The sequence below is a fragment of the Leiobunum rupestre genome, chromosome 9, assembly GCF_980474605.1.
Source record: "Leiobunum rupestre chromosome 9, qqLeiRupe1.1.hap1, whole genome shotgun sequence".
Lineage (NCBI taxonomy): Eukaryota > Metazoa > Arthropoda > Arachnida > Opiliones > Sclerosomatidae > Leiobunum > Leiobunum rupestre.
Window position 1 is genome coordinate 25,211,749 of NC_143392.1, and position 27,787 is coordinate 25,239,535.

The window sequence follows — 27,787 nt, forward strand, 5'->3', positions numbered from 1 at the left end:
GGTTTCAATAGAATTATCTCTGTCTCCAAGTATTCGATATGAAGCTTTTTAATTTACCCGAGTATTCGTCGCTTATACCTCTATAGCTTTAACCATAGCTATGAGCATGACACTGCCTAATTTTAATAATAATATTAAGTTAATACCAAACAAGATCCAAATTATTTACCGCCATTTTAAAGTTTAACCTAACTTGTGGCACTGGGTAAAAACTCGGAATAACTCCTTCCGCGTTTGCAAGTTACAGGGGTTATCCCCCGAGTTCTTCGGTTTCCCCATCCATAAAAACTTGTTGAGGTTAACGGTAATAGATAGTGTAGGGAGCTGTTGTCATGAACGGCTTGCCACCACCCTCCTACGCAATGTAACCCGGCCCCCTGAATTTAAGGCAATAAAAGTCGCTAGATGACTTGGCCTTGGGTATAGAGTAGTGCCTTCGATATTAGCCTAGCTGATCATTAAAAGTTTCCATGTTAAAAAAACAAAAATGTGTTTTTTTGAACTGATCAAATGACTTAATACAGAAAACGCAACATTATTTTTTAATAAAACGTTTTATTTTAAAAACAAATAAACTAGACTCGTTAAAGGTTGGAAAACGAGTCGAAAATTGGAGCACTAATACACTTAGTTCGCTTTTCGAGATTTGAACCTTCCGAAGGTACAGTTGGGGGTAATTTTTCCCCTAGTTTTTGAGTTGGGGTAGTAGATCATGATTCGAGACATTATTGCGAGGGCTAATGAACGTATTCATTTCGTAACCGGGTTGGTGCATCTACAAACGCAACACGAAGGAAACAAAAACCAGTCCATGAAGATGCCTTTGCAATCGTCGTCCGGGTCGTAAGCCAGTAACCGATGCCACTTGTACTTCTGTTCGCAACTGCAATCGTTGTTGCACTTTTTCGTCTGGACGGACCTGCGGGACGAGGCATTTCTAAGCGGAATTATTAGACATTCGTGGGTTCGCACAAAAATAATATAAAACTCGTACCCTAGATTCGAAATCACTTCCTCGCGCGTAGTCAATTGCGTTTACCTATACTTCCTGCACGAACTCCGAAAAAATTGCTCCATATTTACCATGGTAACCAACTATAGATAAGACCACGGCCAAATTTGATGACGTGCTGTTCGCGCAACAGGGAGTCATCAAAGTTGGCCGTGATAGGACTATGACAGCGACCATAAGTAACTTAATAAACATAAGTATGACACTTCTTATTCACCCAATGAATTTTTTTTAATGATAGTCTGTTTCGCCAATGACAACGTAAACCATTACGTACCGACGGACTGACAACTCTCCGCGAACTGCTCCTAGTATTTGTAGGAAGCCCGGAAAATCGCCGACAACCTTTTCGACGGACCAGCCAAGGCCTATTGAAAATTTAAATGCTTTCAAAAGTGTAAATAACGCTTACTTTTGAAAAATAATGATGAATTATTGAATCGGAAGATAAAAATAACTATTATAAACACTGTCTCAATTTCAGAAGTTAGTTTTTTTCGAATTTCCAACATAAACGCGTGTACGCTCGTATTTTTCGCCATTAAACTAACCGACTATTTTGCCAATGGAAACAGTAGGAAGGGACGAGTTTTCTGTTCGGAAACTTCCTATTTCGTAATCACTCCACGACAGACTATCGTTAACCGAATTCGTTCTGTGCCATACTTATGTTTATTATGTTACTTATGCAGCGACCAATGGAGGCCTATTTTTCGGAGTTCATGGATAAACGTTTCGTTACAAAACCATCAAACAGAAAGTTCTCAGAATTCGAATCTATAGGTCACGGAGTTCTATATTATATTTGGTAGGGGCACCCCAGCGCCATCCGACCAAACAAAAGTGAACTTACTGGCAGACTTCCTGCTGGATGGCCTGTTGCAAGTGCTGCGTGTTGACGATGGCACGAATTTTGCCCGCGCTATTCGAAGCCCAATATGGCGTTACTATTTCCACTGCTGATTCGCAAGCGTCCACCCTATGAAGAAACATTTATTATCCCTTCAGTACGATTAAGTAGGTAATTTGACTTGGTTTAATCAGGAAACTATAGGGGTATGGTGGTATACACTTGGAATGTATAAGGTTCCATTGGGACGGTGATACGAAAGCGCGTCGAGAAAAAGGCGGGGCTTAACTACGTCAAGTGTAAGACGTAACACGACATTTCAAATTCATTGGCTCGAGGTTTGACGCGAAAAGAATGCGTCGTCATGGTAACGAATAGGCAATCTTCCCGCGCAAAATAGGCTTATAAAACAATGGATTTAAAAACCTCAATTTGTTATCGTACTTAATATTTTCAAGTAATTTTAACGTTCTTCGCGAAAGAAGTGTAGTGATACCTAATTTCAGGTATTTGGATGGTTATAAAAGAGATAATCACACAATTCAAAATATTACGTACGGGATTTTGAATCTCAAAGTGATTTCAGAAATTGATTTTGAGATTTCAGAGTACGATTTTCACGTTGATTTCTGTTTTTATAGCCTGATTGGTGCCAGCATTTAATATTTTCAAAGTTCTTAACTAGTTACTTCTACGCAGCGTTGCCAGATTGTGGGAAATTTCCCATGTTGTGGGAATTTTTGGTGTCCATTTTGGCTCTGTGGGAAAAAGCTAATTGTTTTCAAAAAAGTTGATTTTATAGGAATTTTCATGTCTGCGGAATCCTGTTTTTTTTTAATTTGACTATAAATAGAAAGCTAAAAATTATCTAGAGCTGTGCATTTTCGTTTATCTTGAAATTTTAGGAATAATATTAAGGAGGCCCCTTGTAACAATCAATTTTTTTAAAAACTGTAATTCCAAAAAAAAATTTACATTAAAAAGTTGATTTTCCAAAATATTGGAAATTTATAGCATGTTTTTCGTTGAGTTTTCGTTGGGGGCGGGGCTAAATAGGAGTGTGGGAATTCGCGGGAAATTTACTATCCCGCAATGGGAATTTCGACTTTCGAACATTGGCAACACTGTTTCTACGCGTTCTAGGCATTAAAAACTAGCCATTGGAATTCGTCCAGCACGAATCTGTTGACAATACGCTGTTCCTCTTAATGGGAATTTAAACGATTACTAGTTTTTCTCGGTGGAAATCTATCCATAAATCGTGGAGAGTCGGCGGTGATGGCAACCTTGAATTAGCGAGTATTTATATTTTGAGCGTCGATTCGCGCGGGGGAGGAGGAAATCCCATTTTGGCAATGAGGGGGGGCGCTTCGAGGAGGCAGGTGCGCTGGCTCCCTCCCGCCGCCCGTCTCGCTTCCTTCCAGCTAGAAATGGCCGGCGCTCTCGGGCCTTGGCATGGCAGTCGTGCCGTGCCTTTAATTGTTGAGCCCATTCAGCCTCGATCACGATTTCCATCTTTCTCTCAACCAGTTCAACGAGTCTTGGAAGCCAAGAAATTCCTCCTTATTATCTTTATGGCCTCCGAGAGAAGTTTTTTAAACGTACGCGAAAATGCATATTTTTACGGTACGGAAACACCCTACCTGGCCTTTTCCCCCGGTTCGCTAGATTTATATATGGGTGGTTTAAATTGAAACTGATGTAGTTCTCATAATTTACGTTACGAAACGGTATCGAAAATGAGATAGGGTAACCGTGGACCGTGAAAAGATTTCATCTCGGACATGATTTATCCGTTAAATAACGTCCAACTAGAAAAACGACCGTTAGTGGCGCGATCTATCGGTTATAACACGGCTAACTTTGATTTATCGCGCATCTCTCGCGCTACAGCGGCCATCTCATTCGTTGAAGTTTCCGTGTTAACCTATGAGCAAAAGATGTGTATGACGTCAGCGCCCCTAGCGGATTATTATTTTTAGTATAGTTTTTACATTGGGGACAATATAACCACCGAGCGTGGCGCTGAACTCCTACACATTATAGTGCAGTTTATAGGGGGAAAATCCTTGCTCGCGGAATTTCGACGAATGTGTTGGCCGTAGTAGCGCGAACAGCGCGTGATCAAAGTTGGCCGTGGTTATAATCGCTAAATTTATACAAAGCTGATAACGTCACGATATAGATCAAATCACGTGACTATTTTGAAATTTTTAATTGGTCCGTGCTTAAGGTTACCGATAGATGTCCTTAAACGCTGGAAAGTTGATCTCAATTCGGCTAGGATAAATTATTCTTGGCAAAGACGGAGGTTCTTATATACTTTCGGATACTTTGAACTGGATAAGGGTCAGTTAAATGGTGCTCAAAAATATTTTTTCCAACTAAGATTCCTTCCCCGGTGCCATTTGTCATAAATTCTGACCACCCTTGATCAGCCTTTATTGCAATTGGCGTTCACCAGTGATCTAACGTACAAAAACTAAACCATTGATATTACAAAACGTAACTAGGAACAATTGGTTATCGATAATAAAACTAAGAAGTGAAACTCGAACAAAATAGGTCTGCGAGTCAAAAACGAATTAAAAAGTAAAGAAATTAGTCAGAATTTCCAACTGACTGGATCACTGGTGGCTATTTCAAAGGACTATTGAGAAAGCACCTGTCTATCTGTTGAAATGTTTTCGTAAATTATCTTCCTCTTCAATAATCTGGAGCAAAAATCAGCTAATCTAAGACCTATGACTTATCCCGTAAACTAAAATCCGAAAATGTTAGATAAATTGTTTATATAAATAAATATCCTTAGTTTTTAGGCTGTAGAGGTTGATGCTTATAAATCCAACTGTTAACCTTTTAAAAGAATGCTGTAATAGTTTATCGGTCTATAATATTTTCCCATAAGTATGACATTTCCTACAGGGTGGCGGATTGGTTAGCACTTAGCAACAAGAGGAGTCGAGTTCGATCCAAACTTGGGTGGAAACTTGAAGCTACTCCTATAGGGTTAACTCCCCACTGGTTAGAGGGGTTTCCCTCGAGCTCTTCGGTTTCCCCTTTCCATAAAAACTTGTTTAGAGTAACGGTAATATAGTGAGTGTAGGGAACTGTTGGCTTGCCACAACCCTCCTACTCACTGTAAACGTCGCTCGATGACTTAGGCCTAAGGTGGTGCCTTGGGTATTAGCATAGCTATTTTTCCGAATATTTTACTGAACACTTTTCAAACCACAGCCTGTATAGCGGACTTCGTCTTAATTTTGCGTCCGCTCGCCCTCGCGTATCACCATAAGTGTATAATATTGTTACACTTCCTATTCTTCACGTGCAAAAGTTTTACTGAGAGCTATTCACAAGACAGACTGCATTACGGACTTCGTCGCAGTTTTGCGTCCGCTTGCTAACGCGTCACACGTAACCTTTGACAGCGCCTCGCTAGGGGGAGATTGTTTCTTGGGATGACGTCACTCCACTACTAGTTCTCAGTAAAATATTCCACAAAGTCACATACTTATGGAACAATATTATGACTTATGGTATCACGAATAATTTTACAACGACTCGCTAGAGTGCGATTTTCATCCAATAATGACGTCACCCCGTAAAAGACATACTGATGGATAGTATTATAGACTGGTATGTTTAATTCGTCGGTTCTATAACATATGGGCATTGTTGGTGCGCGGACTTACTTATTAGACGAAGTACTGTAACTGGACGAGGCCCTCGACCTCTCGGACCTGGTGTGGACCGTATGTCCGTCGTAGGTCTCGTAATGGTCCCTGGGGTACGAGGACGCCATGTTCTCTTCCGGCGACAGGTTGTATTCGCCGAACATCCTCCGAATCAGCGCTTTGTTCTCGTCTATGAACATGTCAATTTTCTCTCTGCAAAGATTTATCAAATAGGAAAAAATATAAACCTTTATTATAGTTCCACAGTGACGTAAACTTCAGTGTCTAAGGGTTACATTTATTTATTGGCCTATAACAGTAGATCGTTTAGGGAAAATTATTCGTAAAATTCGTGATGTTTTTAACCGTGTTTTGCTCGGGATATTTAGACTTTCGTGAAGATTAACGCGACTCAATCACGCTTTTTCTGACGATAGGCCCCGAGTATTTTATGTTATTGGTTCCTTTTCTTCGTGCCTGGTGTACCTAATTTTTTACCACCTAATTACTTTCTAAAATGCTATCAACGGAAAGTTATCCCCTCACTTCACTTTTATCCGGAGCTATTTTGGTACAAACTTCAATATCACGATAAATAAGGTCAGAAGTAAATAACAAAGAGAAGAATCCATCTATGCTATAAAAATAAAACGTGTGTTTACGCAGGCAGTTTTAACTGGATGAAATTTTCCAGACAAACAACGCGAGGATACATTAGGTTCTCGGACCAAAAGTGTACTCTTTTTATTCTAATACGTTTTATTTTCCCGATGTTATAGTTTTAGAAATTCACCATTTCGAAAAAGCGATGGTAACTTGCGAAGGTGCATGTTTCAAGCGAATAACATTATCGGTATAGAGATGGATACTTCTCCCATAAGTGGTTTATTATTTACTTCTGTTAAGCTCTCCAGATGTCCCCAGAAGTCAGCTAAACTGTACATGTTAGATCATACTTTTAGTTCTATAGTTTTGACTTCTCTACCCCACAGAAAACATTTTCTAGTGACCATTTCAAAGTTATGTAGGCCTATTTCTACGTTAAAATGTGAATGAATTTGACTAGGTTTGAACGCGTATAAATATCCTCATAAGTAACATAATAAACAAGGAACGGTTTTCGTATTTTTCCATGATTAGCTTTATATTCTTCCCAAATTTAAATTTCGCTGCATTTTCGCCTCATTTTATCGAATCAAAAGTAAAACTAAACTAGAATAAAAACCCTTAAAGCGTAATATATGTTTCAATTTTTTATTTTTCCGTTTTAAGAAAAATTTCTCTAACAAGAAGTATGATAATTAGTAAAAATTATCACCGAACTGATTTTCAGTGCTATGGCGCAATCAAGGTTTAGTGCAGCACTGTTGGTTATTATGCCAAAGGTGAAATATACTACCACCAAAGACTACTCAGTTGAGTTAATAATAATCTAGTCATCTAGAGACTTTCAATGCCTTAAATTAAGGTGGCCGGGTTACAATGCGTAGGAAGGTGGTGACAAGCCCTTCATGCCACGTGAGCCAACAGCTCCCTCCACTTACTATAACCGTTAACCTTTAATGGAAGGGGAAACCGAAGAACTCGAGGGAAAATCCCTTTAATCAGTGGGGAGATAATTTGCAAACTCTACGCAGAAGGAGTTGTTCAGAGTTTTCACCCAGTGCCACCTAGGAGCAACAAACACAGCACCCCACACAAAAAGCCGTGCATTTTCTTGGGTACAGTTTTCATTGGTTAGACACTGTAGCGCCTGCTACCGTCGGAAGGAGAAAATTCGGAAATCGTCTTCCCCCCGGGCCCGTAAAACGCTCAGCGTAAAGGCTCGTCCAATGAAATTTGTACACAAAACTGCGTTAGCGTGTTAAAAGGCTAGCTGCGTTCTCCTTGTGTTTGTTGATTCTAGCTGCCACAAACTGAGATCGAACTTGGCTCCTCTTGCTGAGAGGCGAAAGTGCTAACCACTCCGCCACCCCAAGTTTAATTGACAGTGCCAGGGTTGAAAAACGATTCCCCAATGAAACTACCATTAAAATAATAGGGAAAGTGTCATACTCATTGTTATTATTGTTACTTATGGTATTCCAAAATCTGAATATTTTGCAGTGGATACGTTAATAACCTTGGAAAGGGGCCAACTGTAAAGTTACTTTACATAATTTGCATATGGTTGTATACCCATAAACTGAATATTATAAGTATATTTTATACTGAACTATTTTATAATCGTAGGGCACGTGCAAGGAGTATATTAATAACATTCGAAAAGGGGTTTACTATAAAGCTACCTGTGCTTAAGGGTCCGTTCCTAATTACGCAAAGCGGAGATTATTGGTTAGAGATATTATAATGTGATTTGCGAATGGGCCCCTCAAATGCAGCAGCGTTCAATGCATTAGTGGGAAGCTGCAGTTTACGAAAAATAGAATGTGAGAAGCGGACGACGTTCTTACCTTTTAACTCTTCTTGACCTTTTAACCCCGTCCGTGTCTATGTACTCGGTGTAATTCGAGTTCGTGGCGACTGTCAGGAACCTACAGAGGAAAAGAATGGCCCACGAAAGAAAGACAGACAGAGAGAGAGAAAGGGCACAGACATCAGCCACCAGCTAAATGCGCGCGAACGATTCAAAAGCCAGAGAGCATTGCGCCGAAACCAGAATTCGTTTCTTCTGCCTTCCGCCTAATGCCCTCTTTGGGATATTTATGACAATTGTGTTTAGGAGATACTAAATTAAAGGCTCTACGGGGGATAAGGGGGGAGGGGGTACACCAGGCGTGTTATGGTAATACGAACGCAGGCAGATGGCGCCACTACTCACTTGGGATAGGTGTTGCCCGGCGTTGGGCAATAGAGTTGATTTAGTCGCTTTATGCATGGGTATCCTCGAATGATTTCTCCGCGGATCTCGAGACCGAAGACGATCGACAACGTCGTTAACACTATCTGCAAAATATCGGACAAAAATAAAATAAATTAGCCCAAAATGTAGGCACTTATTTTAACTTTAAAATGTTTACTAGGGAGCAATATTCGTCTCGCTATACTCTCATTTGTAACTTAGACTTACACGGGCTTTTCAAAATGCGATTTGAAAGAAATTATTAGAGAGGAAAAATATTGCTCATTTAACGAATAACTATTAAAAAGGCGCTGAAAGTTTTACCTCTAACATCGTCAGGCGAAGTAATTTTGAGACACATGTGAGGGACGGGTCACAATCGTTATTATTGGGACACCCTCAAAAGATTAAATCACGAATATCGGGACACCCTCAAAAGATTAAATCGTGAATATTGGGACACCCTCCAAAAATTAAAACGTGAATATTGGGACACCCCCAAAAAATTAAATCGTTAATATTGGGACACCCTCAAAAGATTAAAACGTGAATATTGGGACACCCTCAAAAGATTAAAACGTGAATATTGGGACATCCTCTAACGATTAAATCATGAATATTGGGACATCCTCGAACGATTAAATCATGAATATTGAGACACCCTCTAACGATTAAACCATGAATATTGGGACACCCCCAAAAGATTAAATCATGAATATTGGGACACCCTCAAAAGATTAAATCATGAATATTGGGACATCCTCAAACAATTATATCACGAATATTGGGACACCCCCAAAAGATTAAATCATGAATATTGGGACACCCTCAAACGATTAAATCATTAATATTGGGACACCCTCAAACGATTATATCAGATTTAATCACGATTGTTGGGACACTCAAAAGATTTAGTCATTAATTATTGGAACACTCTCTCAGACCCCCCTTGGGCCTACTTTTGACTGTACTAAATTCCCACCCCCTTCTCAACCGCCGAATTTCTGGCTACGCCACTGAGAAGGGGGAAGGAAATCCGTCTCCGGCATGCGCTTCATTGACGTCGGAAGACTAAAGTCTTCCGACGTCAATGAAGCGCAACCAATGGACACTATACTTAATTGATTAATTTATGAGGAAGGAGCTCATTACATAATAATTCTCCCTAAATATCAGGGTTGGCACATTTTTTCCAGGGGTGGAAAAACCGGGTGGCAAAATGGTTTTTTGCCGGGGTTTTTTCCACTTAGCTTTTACCGGTAAAAAGTGGGCGGCAAAAATTAATTTTTTCCGCGGTTTTTTTCCACTTCCAATGGAAAAAATAGAAAAAATTTGATGCTTGAGGGAAGATGCAATAGCGGTCAAGCGGGGACAAGTAAGAGGGGGTATAATTACGACGCGAAAAAGAGCCCTTGGGAAATCCCTTGACTGGAAATCGAAAACACCTAATTTTGATTGGAAATTCGGAATATAATAGCTGTTTAAATAAATATCTAAGCCTATACGTAAAGTATATATCAATTCTTAATTTCCCTTAAAATATGTTTTTCCATTTTTTCCGGTTTTTTCCTCTTTTTGCCACCTGTCCCGAATAAAACTCAATTTTGCCGGGTTTTTTCCAGCCCTGCTCAATATAAATAAATACATGGTGTGATTCAGAATAAAATTAAAACCAAATATAATTAAGTAATTATGAGCGAAGGTTTCTAGCGACTTTTAAAGCCATTAGTTCAGGTGTCCGGGTTACAACGTGTAGGAGGGTGGTGGCAAGCCCTTCATGCCACGCGAGCCAACAGCTCCCTACACTCACTATTACCGTTAACCTCTACAAGTTTTTATTCGAAAGGGGAAACCGAAGAACTCGGGGATAACCCCTTCAACCAGGGGGGGAGATCACTTGGTTACAGGGTGTTATCATGATCAAAATTTTAATTATGATTCAATCATTGTATATCCAAATCTACAGATTTAATTTTAATCTTATCATGATTTAATCATAGAGAGTGTCCTAATAATCATGGAAGTGAAAGTTTTCACCCAATGCCACAAGCTAAGATCGAACCCGGCTCCTGTTGCTGCTAGGCGAAAGCGCTAACCACTCCGCCACCCCAGTAATATTAATTGAAACCGGCTTCAATAAAACGGATAAGTTTAATCCAGCCAGAAAAAAAAACAAGTAAGGGAGCTATCTCAATCTGTAAGTTCCCAGTCAAATGATATCTCGCTTTTTGGTACCGACGGTGAATAGTGATACCTGGGAATTTATGGGGCTATTAAAACCGCGCTGATATATAATCCTTGTCAGCAGTGGGACGAACATTTGGTCGTTACTTCAATCTCCCTCTTTCTAACTGCTAACTGTAAAAAATGCCATCCCTTTTGATAAAACCGTATTGAAAGACAGTTGTAAATTCCCCACTCAATCCCACCCCAAAACTTTACGTTAAATAGCTCTTTCGAATGACCGTATTTCACATTTTGTCGCTCCAGCCTACACGTGTTGAAATGTTTGCGCCCACCTTCTAAGGTAGGAAAGATTTTACGAACTCCTCGATACAACCAGAAGTACATAAGATAATTCGTAAAGGGGAAGTATACCTTCGCGGCTAAGGATGGTTTTACAAATGAATTTTTGTAGTAACCGGTGTAATGGTTTTTATATATGTAAATATCACTAGACAGTAAAATTATGACATTTTGCGTCATCTGGTGGTAAATGCTTCTGCTTTTTGGTGCTAAAATAGTTCCCATTGGAAAGTAAATAATACCCAAGGTCTAAGTCATCTAGCGACTTATAATGCCTTTAAACAGGTGGCCGGGTTATCAATGCGTAGGAGGGTGGTGGCAAGCCCTTCATGCCACGCGAGACCACAGCTCCCTACACTAACTATTACCCTTAACCTCAACAAGTTTTTATGGAATGGGAAACCAAAGAGCTCGGGGGAAACCCCTTATACCAGTGGGGAGAGAACTTGCAAACTCAACGCGGAATTAGTTGTTCCGAGTTTTCACCCAGTGCCACATGCTGGGATCGAACCCAGCTCCTCTTGCCGCGAGGCGAAAGTGCTAAACACTCCACCACCCCTAGAACCTACGAAAGTACATGTTCCATTTTCGTGCTATCTACTTCATCTTAACAAACATATTATGTACTTCAGTTGCAACGCATTTATTTGACTGATTTTGTATAAATAAATTCGGTTATCGACTTAAATAGTTATAATTAATTCAAAATTGTGTTTAACCTAATTTAAATACACAAAGCTAGTTTCAATAACTGCGTTGAAAATAAAAATTAGGTGACGTCATCGCCGGTGGTGTAGTAACACCTTCAATCCCACAATTCATTTCGTTAGCCTAAACGGGCACGCGGCGAACATGACTGAAACTCGAATAGCGTGTTCAATCGTAATTAGTGATTTTGTTCATTAGGAGTTTTAAATTCGGCTGATGTGGTCATACAACGTAATGAACGCCAAGGGAAATTAAGCAAATGCAAATGAAAATATCCCATTACGAGGTTGCATTCTATGAATAATAGTGATGTCAGAATTGGCGGCCTTTTGTACCGAAGAAATTAGTGTTCACTTATTTCTTATCCCTCGAAAGGAATAAGGAAGAAAGACCCGTTATTTAGCCTTCTCGAAATCGAATAAACAACTTTATTGTGGATTTCTTTATCGTGGGTTTCAATAGAATTATCTCTGTCTCCAAGTATTCGATATAAAGCTTTTTAATTTACCCGAGTATTCGTCGTATATACCGCCATAGCTTTAACCATAAGTTACGGAATTGATAGGAGTATGACACTGCCTAATTATATTAATAATATTAGGTTAATACCAAACTATTTACCGACATTTTAAAGCTGGACCAGGCAACATATTTAACCTGGCACTGTGTGAAAACTCGGAACAACTCCTTCTGCGTTAAGTTTGCAAGTTTCCCCTTCCATAAAAACTTGTTGAGGTTAACGGAAATAGTTAGTGTAGGGAGCTGTTGGCTCGCGTGACATGAAGGGCTTGCCACCACCCTCCTACACATTGTCACCCGGCCACCTGAATTAAAGGCATTGAAAGTCGCTTGATGACTTAGGCCTAAGGTGGTGCCTTGGGTATTAGCCTAGCGGATTAATATTATTATAATATAATAATAATAATAATAATCAGCTAAGTTAAAACACAAGGAACCACGCAGGCCTAAGTCAACTAGTAACTTGTGAAGGCAAATTACCGGTGGCCGGGTTAATTTGGTTAGGGGATGGTGGTAAATCCTTCAAGCCACGCGAGGCAACGGCTCCTTTCAGTTACTATTATCGTTAACCTCAGCAAGTGATTATGGAGTGGTTCCGAATTTTCACTCACAAGGAGAGTTCCTGAGGTGTTTATTGCCGATTTAGTTCAAAGTCTGGCGTAATGTTATGAAATTTCCCAAAAGGAGACGTTGCACTACCCATTCGATTTGCCTGGGCAACCGAAAATGTTTTTGACCACGAAAAACCAAAATAAGATCCTTTCCTTATTTTACCCAAAAGTGTTTCAAATTTACCCCAAAAATGTTCCAAGTTACCCAAACTTTATGAAATTTACCTAAATGTGGTCCAAATTACCCATTTCCTGTTTTTCAAATTAAAAAAAAAACGTAGGAAGTACCCTGTGAAACCGAGAAAATCCCAGGTTTTTGGTTTTTAGTGGTCAAATGTTCTGACCTAAACTTTTTTCGACACGGACATTCCCGTCAAGCTCTGACTTGGATTTACAATCGAACAAATAGTATATTATCGTCCTTGTTAGTAGTTAATTTATCAGTTCGCGTGTTTGGACACTGCGTTGAACTAAATCTTGATTGTCCATTAACTATGAATAATAATATTTGCTCATTGTAATGATACTTACTGGCTTTATGTTGCTTATGGTTAGACTATAAGTTAATAATTGTAAGTTTGTCGATTTTTCGGAGGTCACGTGGATAAACGCTTCGGAAAGCTCTCGGAATTCAAATCTAGGGTACGGAGTTCTGTATTATCTTTGCAGTTTATAATAATAATCCATAAGCGTGTCCCTTACAACGAGACGACCCGAGGTGATAATCACCGATTTTGTTCAAACTCGGGTATAGTGTACACCTCCATGTACCTTAAAAAACCTGCAAGGGAAAAAATTCGACGGGCTTTCGTTTTGCCATGGCAACCGAAAACGTTTTTGACAACATGATTTGGGATTTTTCCATTGAAAATAACATGGGAATCTGAAGGATTTTAAGGGCCCTGTGAAACCTTTTAAAAAAAGAAAAATTTTGAAAATTTCTAAAACTTTAAAAAACAATTAAATTGATTTTAAAAATTTAATTTAATCAAATTTAAATGCAATTTGGTCAATTGGAGGACCCTTAAAATCCTTCAGATTCCCATGCTATTTTCATTGGAAATAATTCGAAATGTTGTCAAAAACGTTTTCGGTTACCATGGCAAAACGAAAGCCCGTCGCAACTTTTCCCTTGCAGGTTTTTCAAGTTACACGGAGGTGTACATTATACCCGACTTTGAACAAAATCGGTGATTATCACCTCGGGTCATCTCCTTGTTAGTCGAAAAAGTACTAAAAGTAATGGGTGTAGTGACGTGGAATTTACCAAAATTCACAACTAAAAAACAAATCATCAGGCTCAGATCCTACGTCTTGTCAAGACTCCATGCACGACGTGGCCAAAAGCACTTAGTAGTGTGGTCATTCTAAACAGAAATTCGTCAAAGGGGGAGGGGGGTCGAAGTACGTGAATGTTAAGAGGGGGGTTGAGAAGGGGGTGAAATTTAGAACAGTCAAAGGTGGGCCCAGGTGGGGTGGGGTCTGGACCCGGAAACCCCCCCTTGTCTACGCCACTGATTCTAAAAGTAGTAATCGGTTAAAATGTAACACGCCGGAAGATAGGAGCCGGGACACACTTATATTATAATGATTTATTAACTTATGGTGAAACAAGCCTCGCTTGAATCGCCTCGAATTAGGCGCGGGGAATTTGGCTAGAAGCGTAATGGGACGCCGGACGAGAAATTTGAATATTTTTGAGACTGGAAACCAAGCGGTTTTTACGATCCCCTAAAACGTGAAATTAAAGCCACATCTTTCAGATACAAAGTTATTTGTTTGAAACTATGTATATTTTTCGTCTACATTGGTATTTAGCTCCTTTTTAAGGGCGTATAATAATGTCATTCTACGTATGCCGAAATGACTCAAAGCGCGAATGGTTCCCGTTGACACTCTTCCGGCATTTGATAGTTAATTATTAGGCTTTCCGGCTTCTGTACTTTCAATATTCATAGATTCATTCGTGAATTGACTAGGAACAGTTCCAAGTGCTTGGAATTGTTCTCCGAGGCCTACGTGACGAAAATGTGTTCGCTTACGAAATGCTGTTCTTTAGTGTAGCATTTGTTAAATACATTTTAATTTGATCATCCACGTGCTTTATTATTAATGCTTCTTATTTTAAAGTGATACGCTTTAAGAGCAGCATTTTCAACCCTGGTTTGTTAAGTACATTTTAATTGAACAATCGACGTGCTAAATTATAAGTGATTCTTTTAAAATGATATTAGTTAGTCTACTTTTAAATTATTAAATTACTAGTGTATTTAATTTAATACTTACGTACGATATCAATAAACTACATATTTAAAATGATTAAAACACGAATCAGTGTAACAAATATAATATAATTTGGTTTTATTTGATTCTAACGATAGATTCTAGAATACATTTTTCAATTAAATGTTAAATTGAACAAGGAAATATGGTTTTACGGGAGCCCGGGCCCGCCGCTCTTGGTAGGCCTATATGGGTGTAAGTATGAAAAGCACAGAAATATAGTGTCAGGTTAATTTTACACGCACTGAATATTATTTGAGAAAATTATTTTAGTGACTGGAACTAAAAAAAAATGTTTGTAAATTATATTAATTGTATTTCTGTGCTCAACAAATTTAGATTTTTTTGCTTTTTTTAGAGAAAAATAGGGTGTACTACAAAATACTTTAAAATTCTAATTGTTAAAAAACAGCCATGTCGAGTTGTAATATCACTATCACAGACCATAAATAGTACTTTGGCGAATTCTATAAGCCGCTATGGGAACCAGTTCAACGCTTTGTATAGAGAATTTATAGTCGAGGTAGGGCTGTTAAGGTGAACTCGAAGAACAAGGCGAGGGGGCTATTTTACCCCAAAAAACTCACCCACCCACCGTATCGTTAAAAAAAAACCGCTAAAAAAGAAATGGTATAAGATGTAGGTCGTAGCTAACCTGCGTAACCACGAACAAGGCGACGGTGTGACCTTTGATCCCGTGTTTGAAAGCACTAATAAAAGTTGAACACATCTTCCTGCAGAGTCCCAAGGTGACCGATTCCATAGCGTACGTAAGTATATATATATATTTTTTTTTACAAATAAATATGAAATATAAAAATGTAGACAGGCCGCGGTAAAAATTGAAAGCGCAATTAAGCGAAGTCCGAAAGGCCAGCGCGGTGTCGCGTCGACTATCGTGAAAGACTAGAGAATGAACTAGCAAATGCATCCGAAGTAACACGAATCGCTCCCCCCTTCGTCCCACACTCGCACTCTCGGATTGAAGAGGAGATGCACTCTCCTTCGTGAGGCTTGACAGTTTGGGCCAAGGTGGGCCGCTAGGTACGGGCTGTTCGAACGCCGATTCACGACGACTTTCCGTTTTAAACGTTTCGTCTCTAGAGATCTCTTCATTTGGTTTTTCCGCCCGCTTCTTTTTGGACTGTTGAATTGATGGAAACGTCTTTTTAAAAGTTATATACTTGGGGGTGGTTTATTTTAAAGATGGTGGAGTATTTTGAAGACCACACACTAGCTTACGCTATACTTTATATTAAATTCTTAGAAATTTCTGTTTTGTTGGAAAGGGGTTTATGACATTTATTTTTTTATAGGAAGGTTTTAATATTTTATACAATTAGTACAATTTTAATGGCGGAAACACAAGGACGTTTTAAAAATAAATTTATTACGGATTAAAATTGTAATTTTTATTTTTAAAATGGATCAAATTAAGAATTTTAATATTTAAATCTGTTTTAGTTCAATAACGAACTAAATTAATAGGGAGGTTAGACCAGCCCCAGAAAACGTGAACGGAGGAACTTTTAGGAGGTTTGGGCTGTACACACAAAGGTACGTCTACACTCCTACAAGTTCCACTTACACGTTTTCGGGCGATGGCTTCACCTCTCTATTCTATCCATTTATTTGTTGATATTTTGGCAGTAAATCAATTGGGATAGTTTGTTGTATGCGAAATTCTGTTTACTTACGTTTAGAAAAACTTTAATTTAAACTTTTTAAATATAATAATAAATATCGTTCACTAAGATCAAAGTGTAGTATCTTTTGGCATCGGCTGCTAAACATATATCTGTCTACGTCCAACCTTAAAGGGAGTATGAACTAAATAGAAAAATCGTCTACTTAAACCGGCTATAGCTGCTTTTTTAAAGTAATAATAATCAGCTAGCGCTAATTACCCTAACTTCTGTTAAACCTGGCGGTAGAAATACGAAATGAAATATGAAAGTTCATACCGTACATACTTTCTCGACCTGATAATTAAATCATAGATTCAATAACATACTAATAATTTAAATCAAATAAATGTAACCAATTTGTGTACCATTATTTTAAATTAAAAGCTTGGATTAATTATTATATTATTAAAAAAGAGTACTTATGGTAGTACGTTAAAAAGAGTACTTATGTTAGTACGTTGAAAAAGAGTACTTATGTTAGTACGTTGAAAAAGAGTACTTATGTTAGTACGTTGAAAAATAGTACTTATGTTAGTACGTTGAAAAAGAGTACTTATGTTAGTACGTTGAAAAATAGTACTTATGTTAGTACGTTGAAAAAGAGTACTTATGTTAGTACGTTGAAAAAGAGTACTTATGTTAGTACGTTGAAAAAGAGTACTTATGTTAGTACGTTAAAAAATAGTACTTATGTTAGTACGTTGAAAAAGAGTACTTATTTTAGTACGTTAAAAAAGAGTACTTGTGTTAGTACGTTAAAAAAAGAGTACTTATGGTATTATTCTAACAAGAGTACTTATGGTATTATTCTAACAAGAGTACTTATGGTATTATTCTAAGAAGAGTACTTATGGTAGTATTTAACAAGAATAAGTATGGTGGTATTTAACAAGAATAATTATGGTAGTATTTAACAAGAATAAGTATCGGAGTATTTAAAAAAAGAGTATGGTATAAGTAAACGCGTTTGTCCGTCAGACAGCGCTCTTAAATTATTACGAATCGGTAAACCACCCCATTCAAGTGACAAGTTGAACGTGAGAAAAGGAGATCTTAGATGTTGCGCCCATCGCCAACAAAAAGGACCAAAAAATTATCATTTCTTCAAAAATAATTGCTTTCGGACTACGGCGGTAAAACACCCCCTTTTTACCAAGAATATAATTTCCATTCTGGCCATAATCGTGGGAAAACGTAGTTCGTGATATACCTTCCATCCACGGATAAAACTCTTCAGAAAAGGATCTATAACACACCCTTTTTTGGGACAAATAATTTTACCGCGGAGTGGAATGCTACCTTCGACAGTCGCAGCCCGTACCTCCTCCTTCGTCAGTTAAGTATTTATATAATAATCAGTGGTTTTGGGGGAGTTGTTGAGAAAAGCCCACTTCCGCCACCAGAAGGCAGCACGTGCCTCCGTTTAATGTTTTAGGCATGCTCTAGAGGGCGGCCGCGACTGTACGGAAATGCTATCTTTACTGTACAGGGTGTACCCCATTCCGAACGACTGAATCGTCTCGAAAATTAATGTTATCGGAGCCAAATATCTTTGAAATTTGATCACTCATTTGGTGAAATAGGCGAAATTATAAAGTAAATTTGGTCTTAATCAACTTGCAAAAATGGGGAGAAAAAAAATAACGTTACTACCATATCACAGCCAACTTTGATTCGATAACTCGTGTTCATAGTTGGCCGTGCGATGGCAAAAAAATTATTATTTCAAGACACTGCAGACAGCTAATTAATTTCCACTTTTATATTACAAAATGTTGTAAATAACAACTATAATTAGATCAAAATTTAAACCGCCATTAGCCAAATAAAATGAATAATAGTTCATAGTGCTTAGTATAGATGGCGATGCCATTCTCCACAAAGCCACGTGACTACCATCTTTTCAGCCCCCCCCCCTCTCTGGACTTTATAGTTCCACCTATTAATTTTCATTTCAAACTTTACCCATTTTAACTTTCGATATACACGAGTTAAACGCAATAGTAACTGTCATTTAAACCTGTGGCTCGATCGAGTTCAAATTAAAGTTTAATATAAATATTAATCTCCTGAACGTTGCTGAAGTTCGCGTAAACGCCTAGAAATGGGTTTGCTGAAACTCTCTATTAATATTTCTAATTATTATTTTAATTATTATCGAAATAAAATATGATTGTCAAGAATGAAAGTTTATTAGAAATATTATTTTTATTATCAAAAGAAAAATTTAGTTTTCCCCGTAATTAACATGATTTTCAAAATGTTTGACATTTTTGATTTAGCGAAATAATTGCGAAAAATAATTCGATTTCTTCTAAAATGTATATGAACGTTTCAAAGTTTGCTCCGTAATTTTAAATTTGAAATTGAAAAATTTCTTATTTTTCAAAATATTTGAAATTTAATCGTAAAATCTTTGTAAACCTGATTACTGTCTTTCGAAAAATGATTGGAGTGGTGAGCACTTTCGCCTCGCAGCAAGAGGAGCCGGGTTCGATCCCAGTTCGTGGCACTGGGTGAAAACTCGGAATAACTCCTTCCACGTTGAGTTTGCAAGTTCTCTCCTCACGGGTTTAAGGGGCTTTCCCCCGAGATCTTCGGTTTCCCCTTCCATAAAAACTTGTTCAGGTTAACGGTAATAGTTAGTGTGGGGAGCTGTTGGCATGAAGGGCTTGCCACCACCCTCCTACGCAATTGTAACCCGGCCACCTGAATTAATGGCTTTAGAAGTCGCCTAAGGTGGTGCCTTGGGAATTAGCCTAGCTGATGATTATTACCTACAACTATTAAATTTGAAACTTTTGGTACCGAAATATTGCAATCGAACAACCTGTACACGTTCCATAAAAGGTGGGGGGGGGGCGAGGGGGTGGAAGCACGCTGAGTTCCTATCTGCGGGGGTTCTACGGGGGTTCTTCGGGTATAAATATAAATAGGCTTCTTTTTACGGGAAGAATGATAATTATTAATAGCACTCGTTGTTCGAAATAGAATACCTGCATTTCGCTGTACAATGATTAGTATTCTCCATTATGATGCAACGCGTCTGTCCCCGCCACGACAAAAAAAAAACAAAAAAAACACGACGCTTACGTAAAACGTGCAACTTAGGAATGCTACCTTAAACTTATTCAAATGACCGTGTAGCGTAAGCCATAAACCTTTTGGGACTCGCGTGTATATTATTAGACAAACTCCGCGGAATCTTCGGAGGTAATGGCTCGTAAAACTATTGGAATTTCGTGGTTCATTGGCTGCGTCAAACATAACGGTTATTTAAAAAAATGATATTGATTAATGCGGACTATTTTAGAAGATCCTTTTTTCCATCAAAACCGACCATTTTCCTGCAATTATCTACTTATAAACGCGTTCTTGGAAATTTTAATAATTATGAAACCTTTCCTTTACCCTTAGAATGATTTCGAATTATCTTGTCTCAGGGATCCGTGAAATCATTTTTTTCCCAACTGGTCAGAGGAATTAATCACCTGGTCCCAGAGGAATTAATCAACTGGTCCCAGAAATTAATATACTGGTCCCATTGATTAATAAAATGGTTTCAGGAATTAATAAAATGCCCCCAGGAATTAAACTGGTCCCAGAAATTAACATACTAGTCTGGATGATTAATAAAATGGTTTCATCAATTAATATACTGATCCCATCAATTAATATACTGATCCCATCAATTAATAAACTGGTCCCGTTGTTTAATAAAATGGTCCCAGAAATTAATATACGATTCCCAATTGCAGGCAAGTGAAACTTGCACAGCCTTTGGTAATGAATATAAGTCAGTTCTGACTTGGCCTCAAATAATGTGTTAACTAACTATTTTTTTACTTCGTAAAATGGTTCCAGGAATTAATATACTGGTCTCAAAAATTAATAAAATGGTTCCAGCAATTAATTCGCTATATCTGTGGTCAAAGTTATTTCCAAGCCTGTTTTTTAGGCTCAAATGCTAGACGAACCAGTCTACTTAAAATAAGCCATCATAATTGGCAGTATCGGTGTCTTTAAAGATAAAAGGCGAAAAATGGTATTAAAAATAAGAATGCCGTTAGATTTGCGGAATGGCTTCTGATCAGTGTGAAGGTATTCCCCAATGCCACCACCTCTCACGAATTCAAATTAAATTCGACCTTTACATTTTTATTCATATTCAGTATTTCTCTGTTTATTAAATTCCCCTTTTGAAAGGCGTGGGAACATTGGGCACCCTTTATTTGCGCGTAAATAAATCTGAATCGAGAACGTGAAATTATTTAACCTTCGATAGCTCGTTATTCGCGCGTTGTTGTTTGCCATGCCGCTAGATCGATCAAAAACAAATAGAATAATAAAATACGCGCAAGATTTAACAGTTATTCAACTTTGAAGAAGTTAATTCCCAAGGCTGTAAGCATTTACAAAACGGGTTGATTATCTCGAAATAATCTCTGATCAAAAATGAGGAAAACATTCAATTCAATTGATCAATTTCAAATTTATGGACTTACGGAAATTTTAGCAGTAAAAGTGGAAATTAATTTTTTTTCAAACAATCTCAAATGATGTGTGAACGCGCTATAGATATTTCGTGTAAGTTTAAAGGAGATATTTTTTACGCCGAACTCATTTAAATTCTATCCGCGTTTTACCAAAATCATTTCTCCTACACATAATAAAAAATGCTAAAAAAAAGAGCCTGAAGCTAAATACGAAATGAACCATATTCTCCTCCACCTTTTTTTTACCTTGATAGTTTCTTCCGTTTGGGGGCGCGTTTAGTGGTCTATGGATATATATATATATATATATATATTATATATTCCGCTCGGGGGTCAAAGCATACGGATAGTCGTAACCTTTGACATTAGCGGGGTCAAAATCGCATGGGAACCTAGGAGCAGGTTGTTGCTACAGGTTATGTTTTGCGGAATTTTTTTCTTTTTAATATTTACATGTAAATGATCCTCTGGATGTAGTGGGAAAGCCTAGTGGGAAACTATATAAGTAGGGGTTTCTTAATAACACCGAAAAAAAAAGAACATTAAACATTGAAAAGACCTGATAGTCCCTTTGCATTCCGAAGCTGAGAAATGGGCCCAGCCCGTAGCCAATTTATCCTAGCCTTTTTATCATAATTTGATTTTTATTTCATTTCATTCTACTTTCTTATTCTGACCCCCTAACCTCCCCCCTCATCGCGTACCCTTGAAGTAGAAAGTTCCCTATCTAAGTGAAATAATATCGTATCACAAAAATGTCTGGTTTGAGATGATGAAATTGCAGATTTTTTATGTTAAAATAATATGACGTTTTATAAATGTTTTCTTGCATTTATTTATTTTAAATTTACAGTTATTTTCTACTTTAATCTAGCTCAATTATGTGAAATTTTAGATTTATAAATATTTTTTTTTAATATGATACCTTAAATGTATACAATAACAGTACACTCATGTTTTTCTAAATTTAAAATATAAGTTTTATAAAAATAATATTGTAACAGTGAAATTCTTGAAAATGCTATAGTTCTTAATCTTGGTCTGGTCTGAGAGGATGAAATTGCAGCTTTTTAACGTTATATTTTTTTTAATATCGTAATGTTAAAATAATGTGATGTTTTACTTATTTTAAATTTACGGTTATTTTGTACTTTAATCTAACTGAATTGTGTGAAATTTTAGATTTATAAATAATATTTTTTTTAATATGATACCATAAAGTTACAATAACAATACACTAAGTTTTTGCTTAATTTAAAATATAATTAGTTTTATAAAAAAAATAATATGGTAAGAGTCTGAAGATGGTGTAATACTGGACTTTTTTAATATTTTTTTAAAATATGATAACTTAAAGTTGCAATAATATAACACTGAGGTTTTACTTTTTTTTAAATTTACAATACTTTTATAACAGTACTAATTTAGTGTAACTAAAAATTTAGTTTTTAGAAAATACGAGATCAAAACTGGGATGATGAAATTTTGGATTTTTTAAAATAATATATTGAAAAATACAATAATTTTATATTTACATTAAACTAGTGCTGTTATAAAATATCACCTCCAAAATGTTCGTTTAAGAATTTTTTTTAATATTTAAAAAAATATGATAACTTAAAGTTACTACATTATTACACTGACGTTTTACTACTTTGAAATATTTATCCTAATTTTACCAAAAAAAATGATTATGATATTCTTGCTCAGAGATAGTGAATTTCTTCAAGCTGACTGTGTTTTTTCTAATTGTTCTTTTTCGGTGTTTTATGATTTAATATTTTACCTTCGTACAAAGAAATATAAAGCCATTAAAATAGACGGCATTCGTGATCAACGGATTTCCAAACGTTTTTCTCTGCTCACACATTTCTTACTCTCTTTATGAAATAGGATTATACGTCTTAGGTAATAAATAAAAATTATTATTTACGATTTTCATGATGAAATAGGTTTATGCATGGTTATTGTAACTTCATTGTTTTATGAAAAACGTTCTTTATATTTTAGTTATTTTTCTAAAATATTTGGATTGCCATTGAAAAGTTTACGGCTAATTTTAGCTACATTTCTGCAGGAACTAAATATATAAAGTTGATAGTGGTACGGCTTGGGATAGGTGTATAATTTCTAACTCTTATTAATGATAGGAATTAAGGATGGTTTTTTAAATTACCCTGATTTTAATATTTTTTTCTTACATTCATTTATTATTTTTAGGATTTCGGAAACGACTTTTTAAGTTACATAATTATTAGTTTTTTAGTATTTTTATGAATATTCGATAGTGAATGGATGTTTTCAAAGAGGGGGCGAGAGGTGAAAATCTTTTTATCTAAGCCGAATTCGCGCTTAACCTAATTTGAATATTTGTCGAAAAATTTGTCGTTCTTATAAGACAACCTCCAATATTCATGCTATTTAGAACCGGAAATATGCTCCCCCTTTTTTGCATATTCGGAAGTCACGTGACTTCCTTTACACCTCCTTCCCCTTGCCCCTGCACCCCCCCCCCATTTGGTAACAATTTTTACCGCTACTTTTTGGCCTATTGATTAAACGTAGTCTTTGTTAACTAATGCCATTAATTAGAAAATTCCTGGATTAAAAAACATGCCGTGTTATTTCCAAATTATCTTGTACATTCGTTTCATTGCGTGTTTCCTTTTTTGTCGGTTCTACGAAGTCGCATATTAATTATTAAAGCGACTGGCTTGGTGACAAATTGAAGACTGGTAATTTCGTTATTTTCTTTTTGCCGCGGGGTACAAGTAATTCGCGCCCCTCTTGTGTTAATCCCCTCACACCGTTATGCTAGTTATGTAAAGGTTGGAATTAAGTTTACATGGACGGTTCGATATTTGGAGGGACTCGCCACTTTCACTTTGAAAAAACCGATATTTTTATAGGAGGAAAGGGAAGACCTACATTGTAGGCCGTGGTGGCGGGGTACAGGAGTATATTGTACCCTCTCAGATTTCAGTCGGGGGTACAGTGTATGTATTTGTACCCCCCCCCCCCCTCTAAAAAGATCACTTTCAAAACATTTTAAATATAATTTTCTAAATTTGAATTATAGAAGATTTGGATAAACGAAACACGAAAACCATTATAAGAATAATTATATAATATATATATATATATATAATCAAGGATGTATTTATTTATTTATTTATAATAATAGTAATAATAATAATAATAAAAGGATTTTAGTGGATAGCTCTTTCAGACAAAACTGACTTACAAAGAGGTACTTACATCATTAAATTACATTAAATTAAATTCAATTAAAATTAATATATTTACAAGGAGACATCCCGAGTTGTTTCTTCAAAAAAATTTTCAAACATCATGTACCTTGAATGCTCCTAAAGGGAAAAGTTTCAATGGTCATTCGTTTTGCCATGGCAAACACAAAAAATGTTTTTCATATCTCACGTAAAATAGCATGGGAACTTCACGAATTGTGCCATTTTCAAAAAATTAAAATTTTGCCAAAACAATTGGGTAAAATTGATAAAATTGGGTAAAATCAATAAAATTTCTGTAAAATCGTAAGTGTTTTCCCATGCTATTTTACGTAGAGAAAGTTTAAACTTGAGTTGCGAAAAACATTTTTGGTTGTCATGGCAAAACGAATGTCCATTGAAACTTTTCCCTTTAGTAGCTTTCAAGGTACATGAAGGTCTACTGAACCCCCGAGATTGAAAAAACACCTCCCTTCTTCCCGAGATGGGGAAGGGAAAACGTCACAGGCCTGCGCTCCAATCGCGTCGGTTTTAGAGACACAATGATATACCGTGCTGATTTGATTTTGTTTAGGGGAATGCAAATTTTGAATAATAAAGAAGAAAACCGATATTTTCGCCGTTTTTTACTTGAAAAAAACATTTTTTTGTACCGACCCTCTACTAATTTTATCAATTGATAGATCCCGATAGGTTGAAGGTCTAGCTAATTCTATTCCTTCGCGAGGATTCCAAAAAGGTAGCTCAACCAAGGATAATAGCTAAAGGATACGAAATAACCCGCGATTTTCGCTCCCCTTCCGTAACAGTTTTACTCCCACAAGTTGGGAGAAAAGGGGTACTAAAAAAGGGGGAAATGTGTATGATCCTGGTAAGACCACTTTGTAGCGCCCTCTCTACTAAGGATATTTGAAAATATCCTTAGTTTTGCCGCCAACGGCTTTGGACCACGCTTTTCTTTTATTAATAATGAGATATTAAGTATAATATAATAATATAATATAATATAATATAATATAATATAATATAAATAATATAATATGGATCACAATTATTTTAAGTTAAAATCTTTGAAAAAACCTACTAAGGCGCAGCAAAAAATTTTACACTTACTAAACACACAGTATTTTCCCATTTTACAAAATAACTATTTAAATCAAAGCTCAAATCAAATCGCCGTTAAAGTTAAAAGTTTTAAAGCTATCCCGCCACTTGACCTAAGCCTAGATCGAATCACCGATTATTGTCGCTAAGAGTCGCAGATTTTTGCCTCTAGATGGCAACAGCTAGCATAGCTAGCGTTTTACCAGGATGCCATCCCCACTTTTTCCACCCACCCCATCCACCCGTTGGGGGAGACTCCTTTCACGAGAGAGGTACGAGCTCGCTTCGCCATTTCGTATCCTTTAGCTATTATCCTTGGCTCAACTTCGATGTTTTTAAAAAAAAAATGTCCATGCCAAACCCTCCGTGTCGAAAATATTTGAGCCGTGAATCCCTCTATTGATTTCTTGGTTCGTGTACGATCTAAATAATGATTTTACTTCATACTAACTTACTAAAACTTCCCAACAAACAAAGCGACTAAATTCGACGGTGGCGACATCGTAGACAAAACATTTAGTGACCAAACAAAGCGATAAAATTCGACGGTGGCGACATCGTAGACAAAACATTTAGTGACCAGACAAAACGATAAAATTCGACGGTGGCGACATCGTAGACAAAACATTTAGTCACCAAATAAAGCGATAAAATGAAAACGCGAAGCTATAGTTTAATTTTCTATTTGAAACGTCGATGTTTGAAATCAGCTTTGGCGCCGTAGATCCGCAGCCATCTCTAATGTATTTCGAAACTTGCTATTTTAATTCGATTCCGAGGAGACCAGGGCGAGAAAGTATTGACACTGATTGTAAATTTCCACAGAAAGGGAGATAGTTTTGTTATACATTGGCCAAGTTGGTATCACCGTCGAAGACACCCCGCCGATCGTGAGAACCAAATCGTAGGTGTTAGAACGCGCAACCTGACTCACATTTACAAGGTTATAAAAGACATTTTGAGAAAAATATAAAATATTTGGTGCCTCCTCTACAACATTTATTGCCCGATGAAAACTAGATATTCCTCGATTCTTTTAAAATACCGGTTCGTCTAAAAAGACCGAGCCCGTATTAGAGATTAAAGGGCAGACTTTACCCCTTTCTCGCTTTTGAAATGAACCGTCGGGTGAGCTTTGTCGAGATTTGCGAAAGACCTTCGGAAGACTCACCCTTCGCGTATAAATTTTATGCCATTTTTTTCTTGTTTTTTAAAAGGGTGTTTGAAAAAAAAAAAGAGTTGTTTTTTAAATTTAATTTATGAGGTTCTTTTTCTTTCTGTTTATATCTGGTATTATTAACGGGGCGAATGAGTATAAAATTTTGTTTAAAGGTTAATTTGTAGTTTTGCCTTTTAAGTTAGTGACCAGTTTGGATTACGGTTTTTATCTTTTGATTAGATTTAAAAGGTTTAGATTAATTTGTTTTTTTATTAACAGAAAATATTACAAAGAATTTTAACCTACAGATGTCCAAAGTAACTATATTTTTGCTAATGTTAAACGAATGACACTTTTTTTTTAAACGTGATCAAGGAGAACTAAACTTTCAGAAATCCAGCAAAGTATAATTTTAACCTACTTATGTCAAAGTAACTATATTTTGGCTAACGTAGAACGTATGAAAGGACTTAGAAGCGTTCCACGCTTTCAGGGTTTGACCAACTCAGTCATTTGCTTACCAATGAATTATTATAATAATTATAACAGAATGAAACGATAAATTAAAATACTTCGAGGTAACTCAACCCAATCTTACCTGATATTGCTGCATATTGATTTGGATATAGTCTAATTTATACACACAAAACAAAATTTAAGAACGAGAAACTAAAAGATAATTTAAATATTTGAAGTCCGCCACATAATCCTTGTCGCGATTGCAACGGGGTGATCACTCGCGACAGAATATTCCATATAAAGTTTAAACAAGCGGACTCGACAATCGAATGGACTCGTGATCCGAACGATGGTTAGTGGCTGAATGATGATCTGTCCGTCGCTGTGGGATGCTTTTGTTGGTAAGCGGTGATTTCTCCGAGAATTTAAGCTGGTAAAATTAGAAAAAGAAGGGGTGGTTTTGGGACGGGGGAGATTGCCTACTCGCGAGCTAGCGGCGCCCGGAGAACGTAACTCCGAGACATCTGGCGGTTGACCTTCGAGAGCCGACGGTGCCGTACTGGTGGTGAAAGCAGTCGAAGGTCGGCCGCGATCCGTCCAGGAGT

General features: G+C 37.0%; 1 protein-coding gene across 3 annotated transcripts; it reads right to left on the minus strand.

The window, feature by feature from the left end:
* Positions 1 to 602: 602 nt before the first annotated feature.
* Positions 603 to 27,532, minus strand: LOC149926960 (protein spaetzle 3-like). 3 transcript variants are annotated; one of them, XM_090158422.1, is made up of 6 exons: positions 27,322 to 27,532; positions 8,361 to 8,485; positions 7,993 to 8,073; positions 5,558 to 5,752; positions 1,866 to 1,991; positions 603 to 937 (listed from the first exon to the last, which is right to left on the minus strand). In XM_090158422.1, exons 1-6 carry the CDS (start codon positions 27,334 to 27,336, stop codon positions 751 to 753), a joined length of 729 nt encoding a protein of 242 aa, XP_090014548.1. In that variant the 5' UTR covers positions 27,337 to 27,532; the 3' UTR covers positions 603 to 750. The 3 variants fall into 3 exon arrangements, with proteins under 3 accessions (XP_090014548.1, XP_090014547.1, XP_090014546.1); XM_090158421.1 differs by lacking the exon at positions 27,322 to 27,532 and adding an exon at positions 15,684 to 16,128 and having other exon boundaries at positions 603 to 919; XM_090158420.1 differs by lacking the exon at positions 27,322 to 27,532 and adding an exon at positions 15,684 to 16,128.
* Between the last annotated feature and the right edge of the window lie 255 nt (positions 27,533 to 27,787).

What these genes read in the sequence shown, in the direction of transcription:
- LOC149926960 (XM_090158420.1), bottom strand. Translation starts at nt 15,959, where the DNA reads ATGCATTTGCTAGTTCATTCTCTAGTCTTTCACGATAGTCGACGCGAC. An exon ending in AGGTCAAGAAGAGTTAAAAG is followed by an intron (nt 5,753 to 7,992) that starts GTAAGAACGTCG and finishes AAATCTTTGCAG; the next exon opens with AGAGAAAATTGACATGTTCA. An exon ending in TACAGTACTTCGTCTAATAA is followed by an intron (nt 1,992 to 5,557) that starts GTAAGTCCGCGC and finishes GTTTCTTCATAG; the next exon opens with GGTGGACGCTTGCGAATCAG.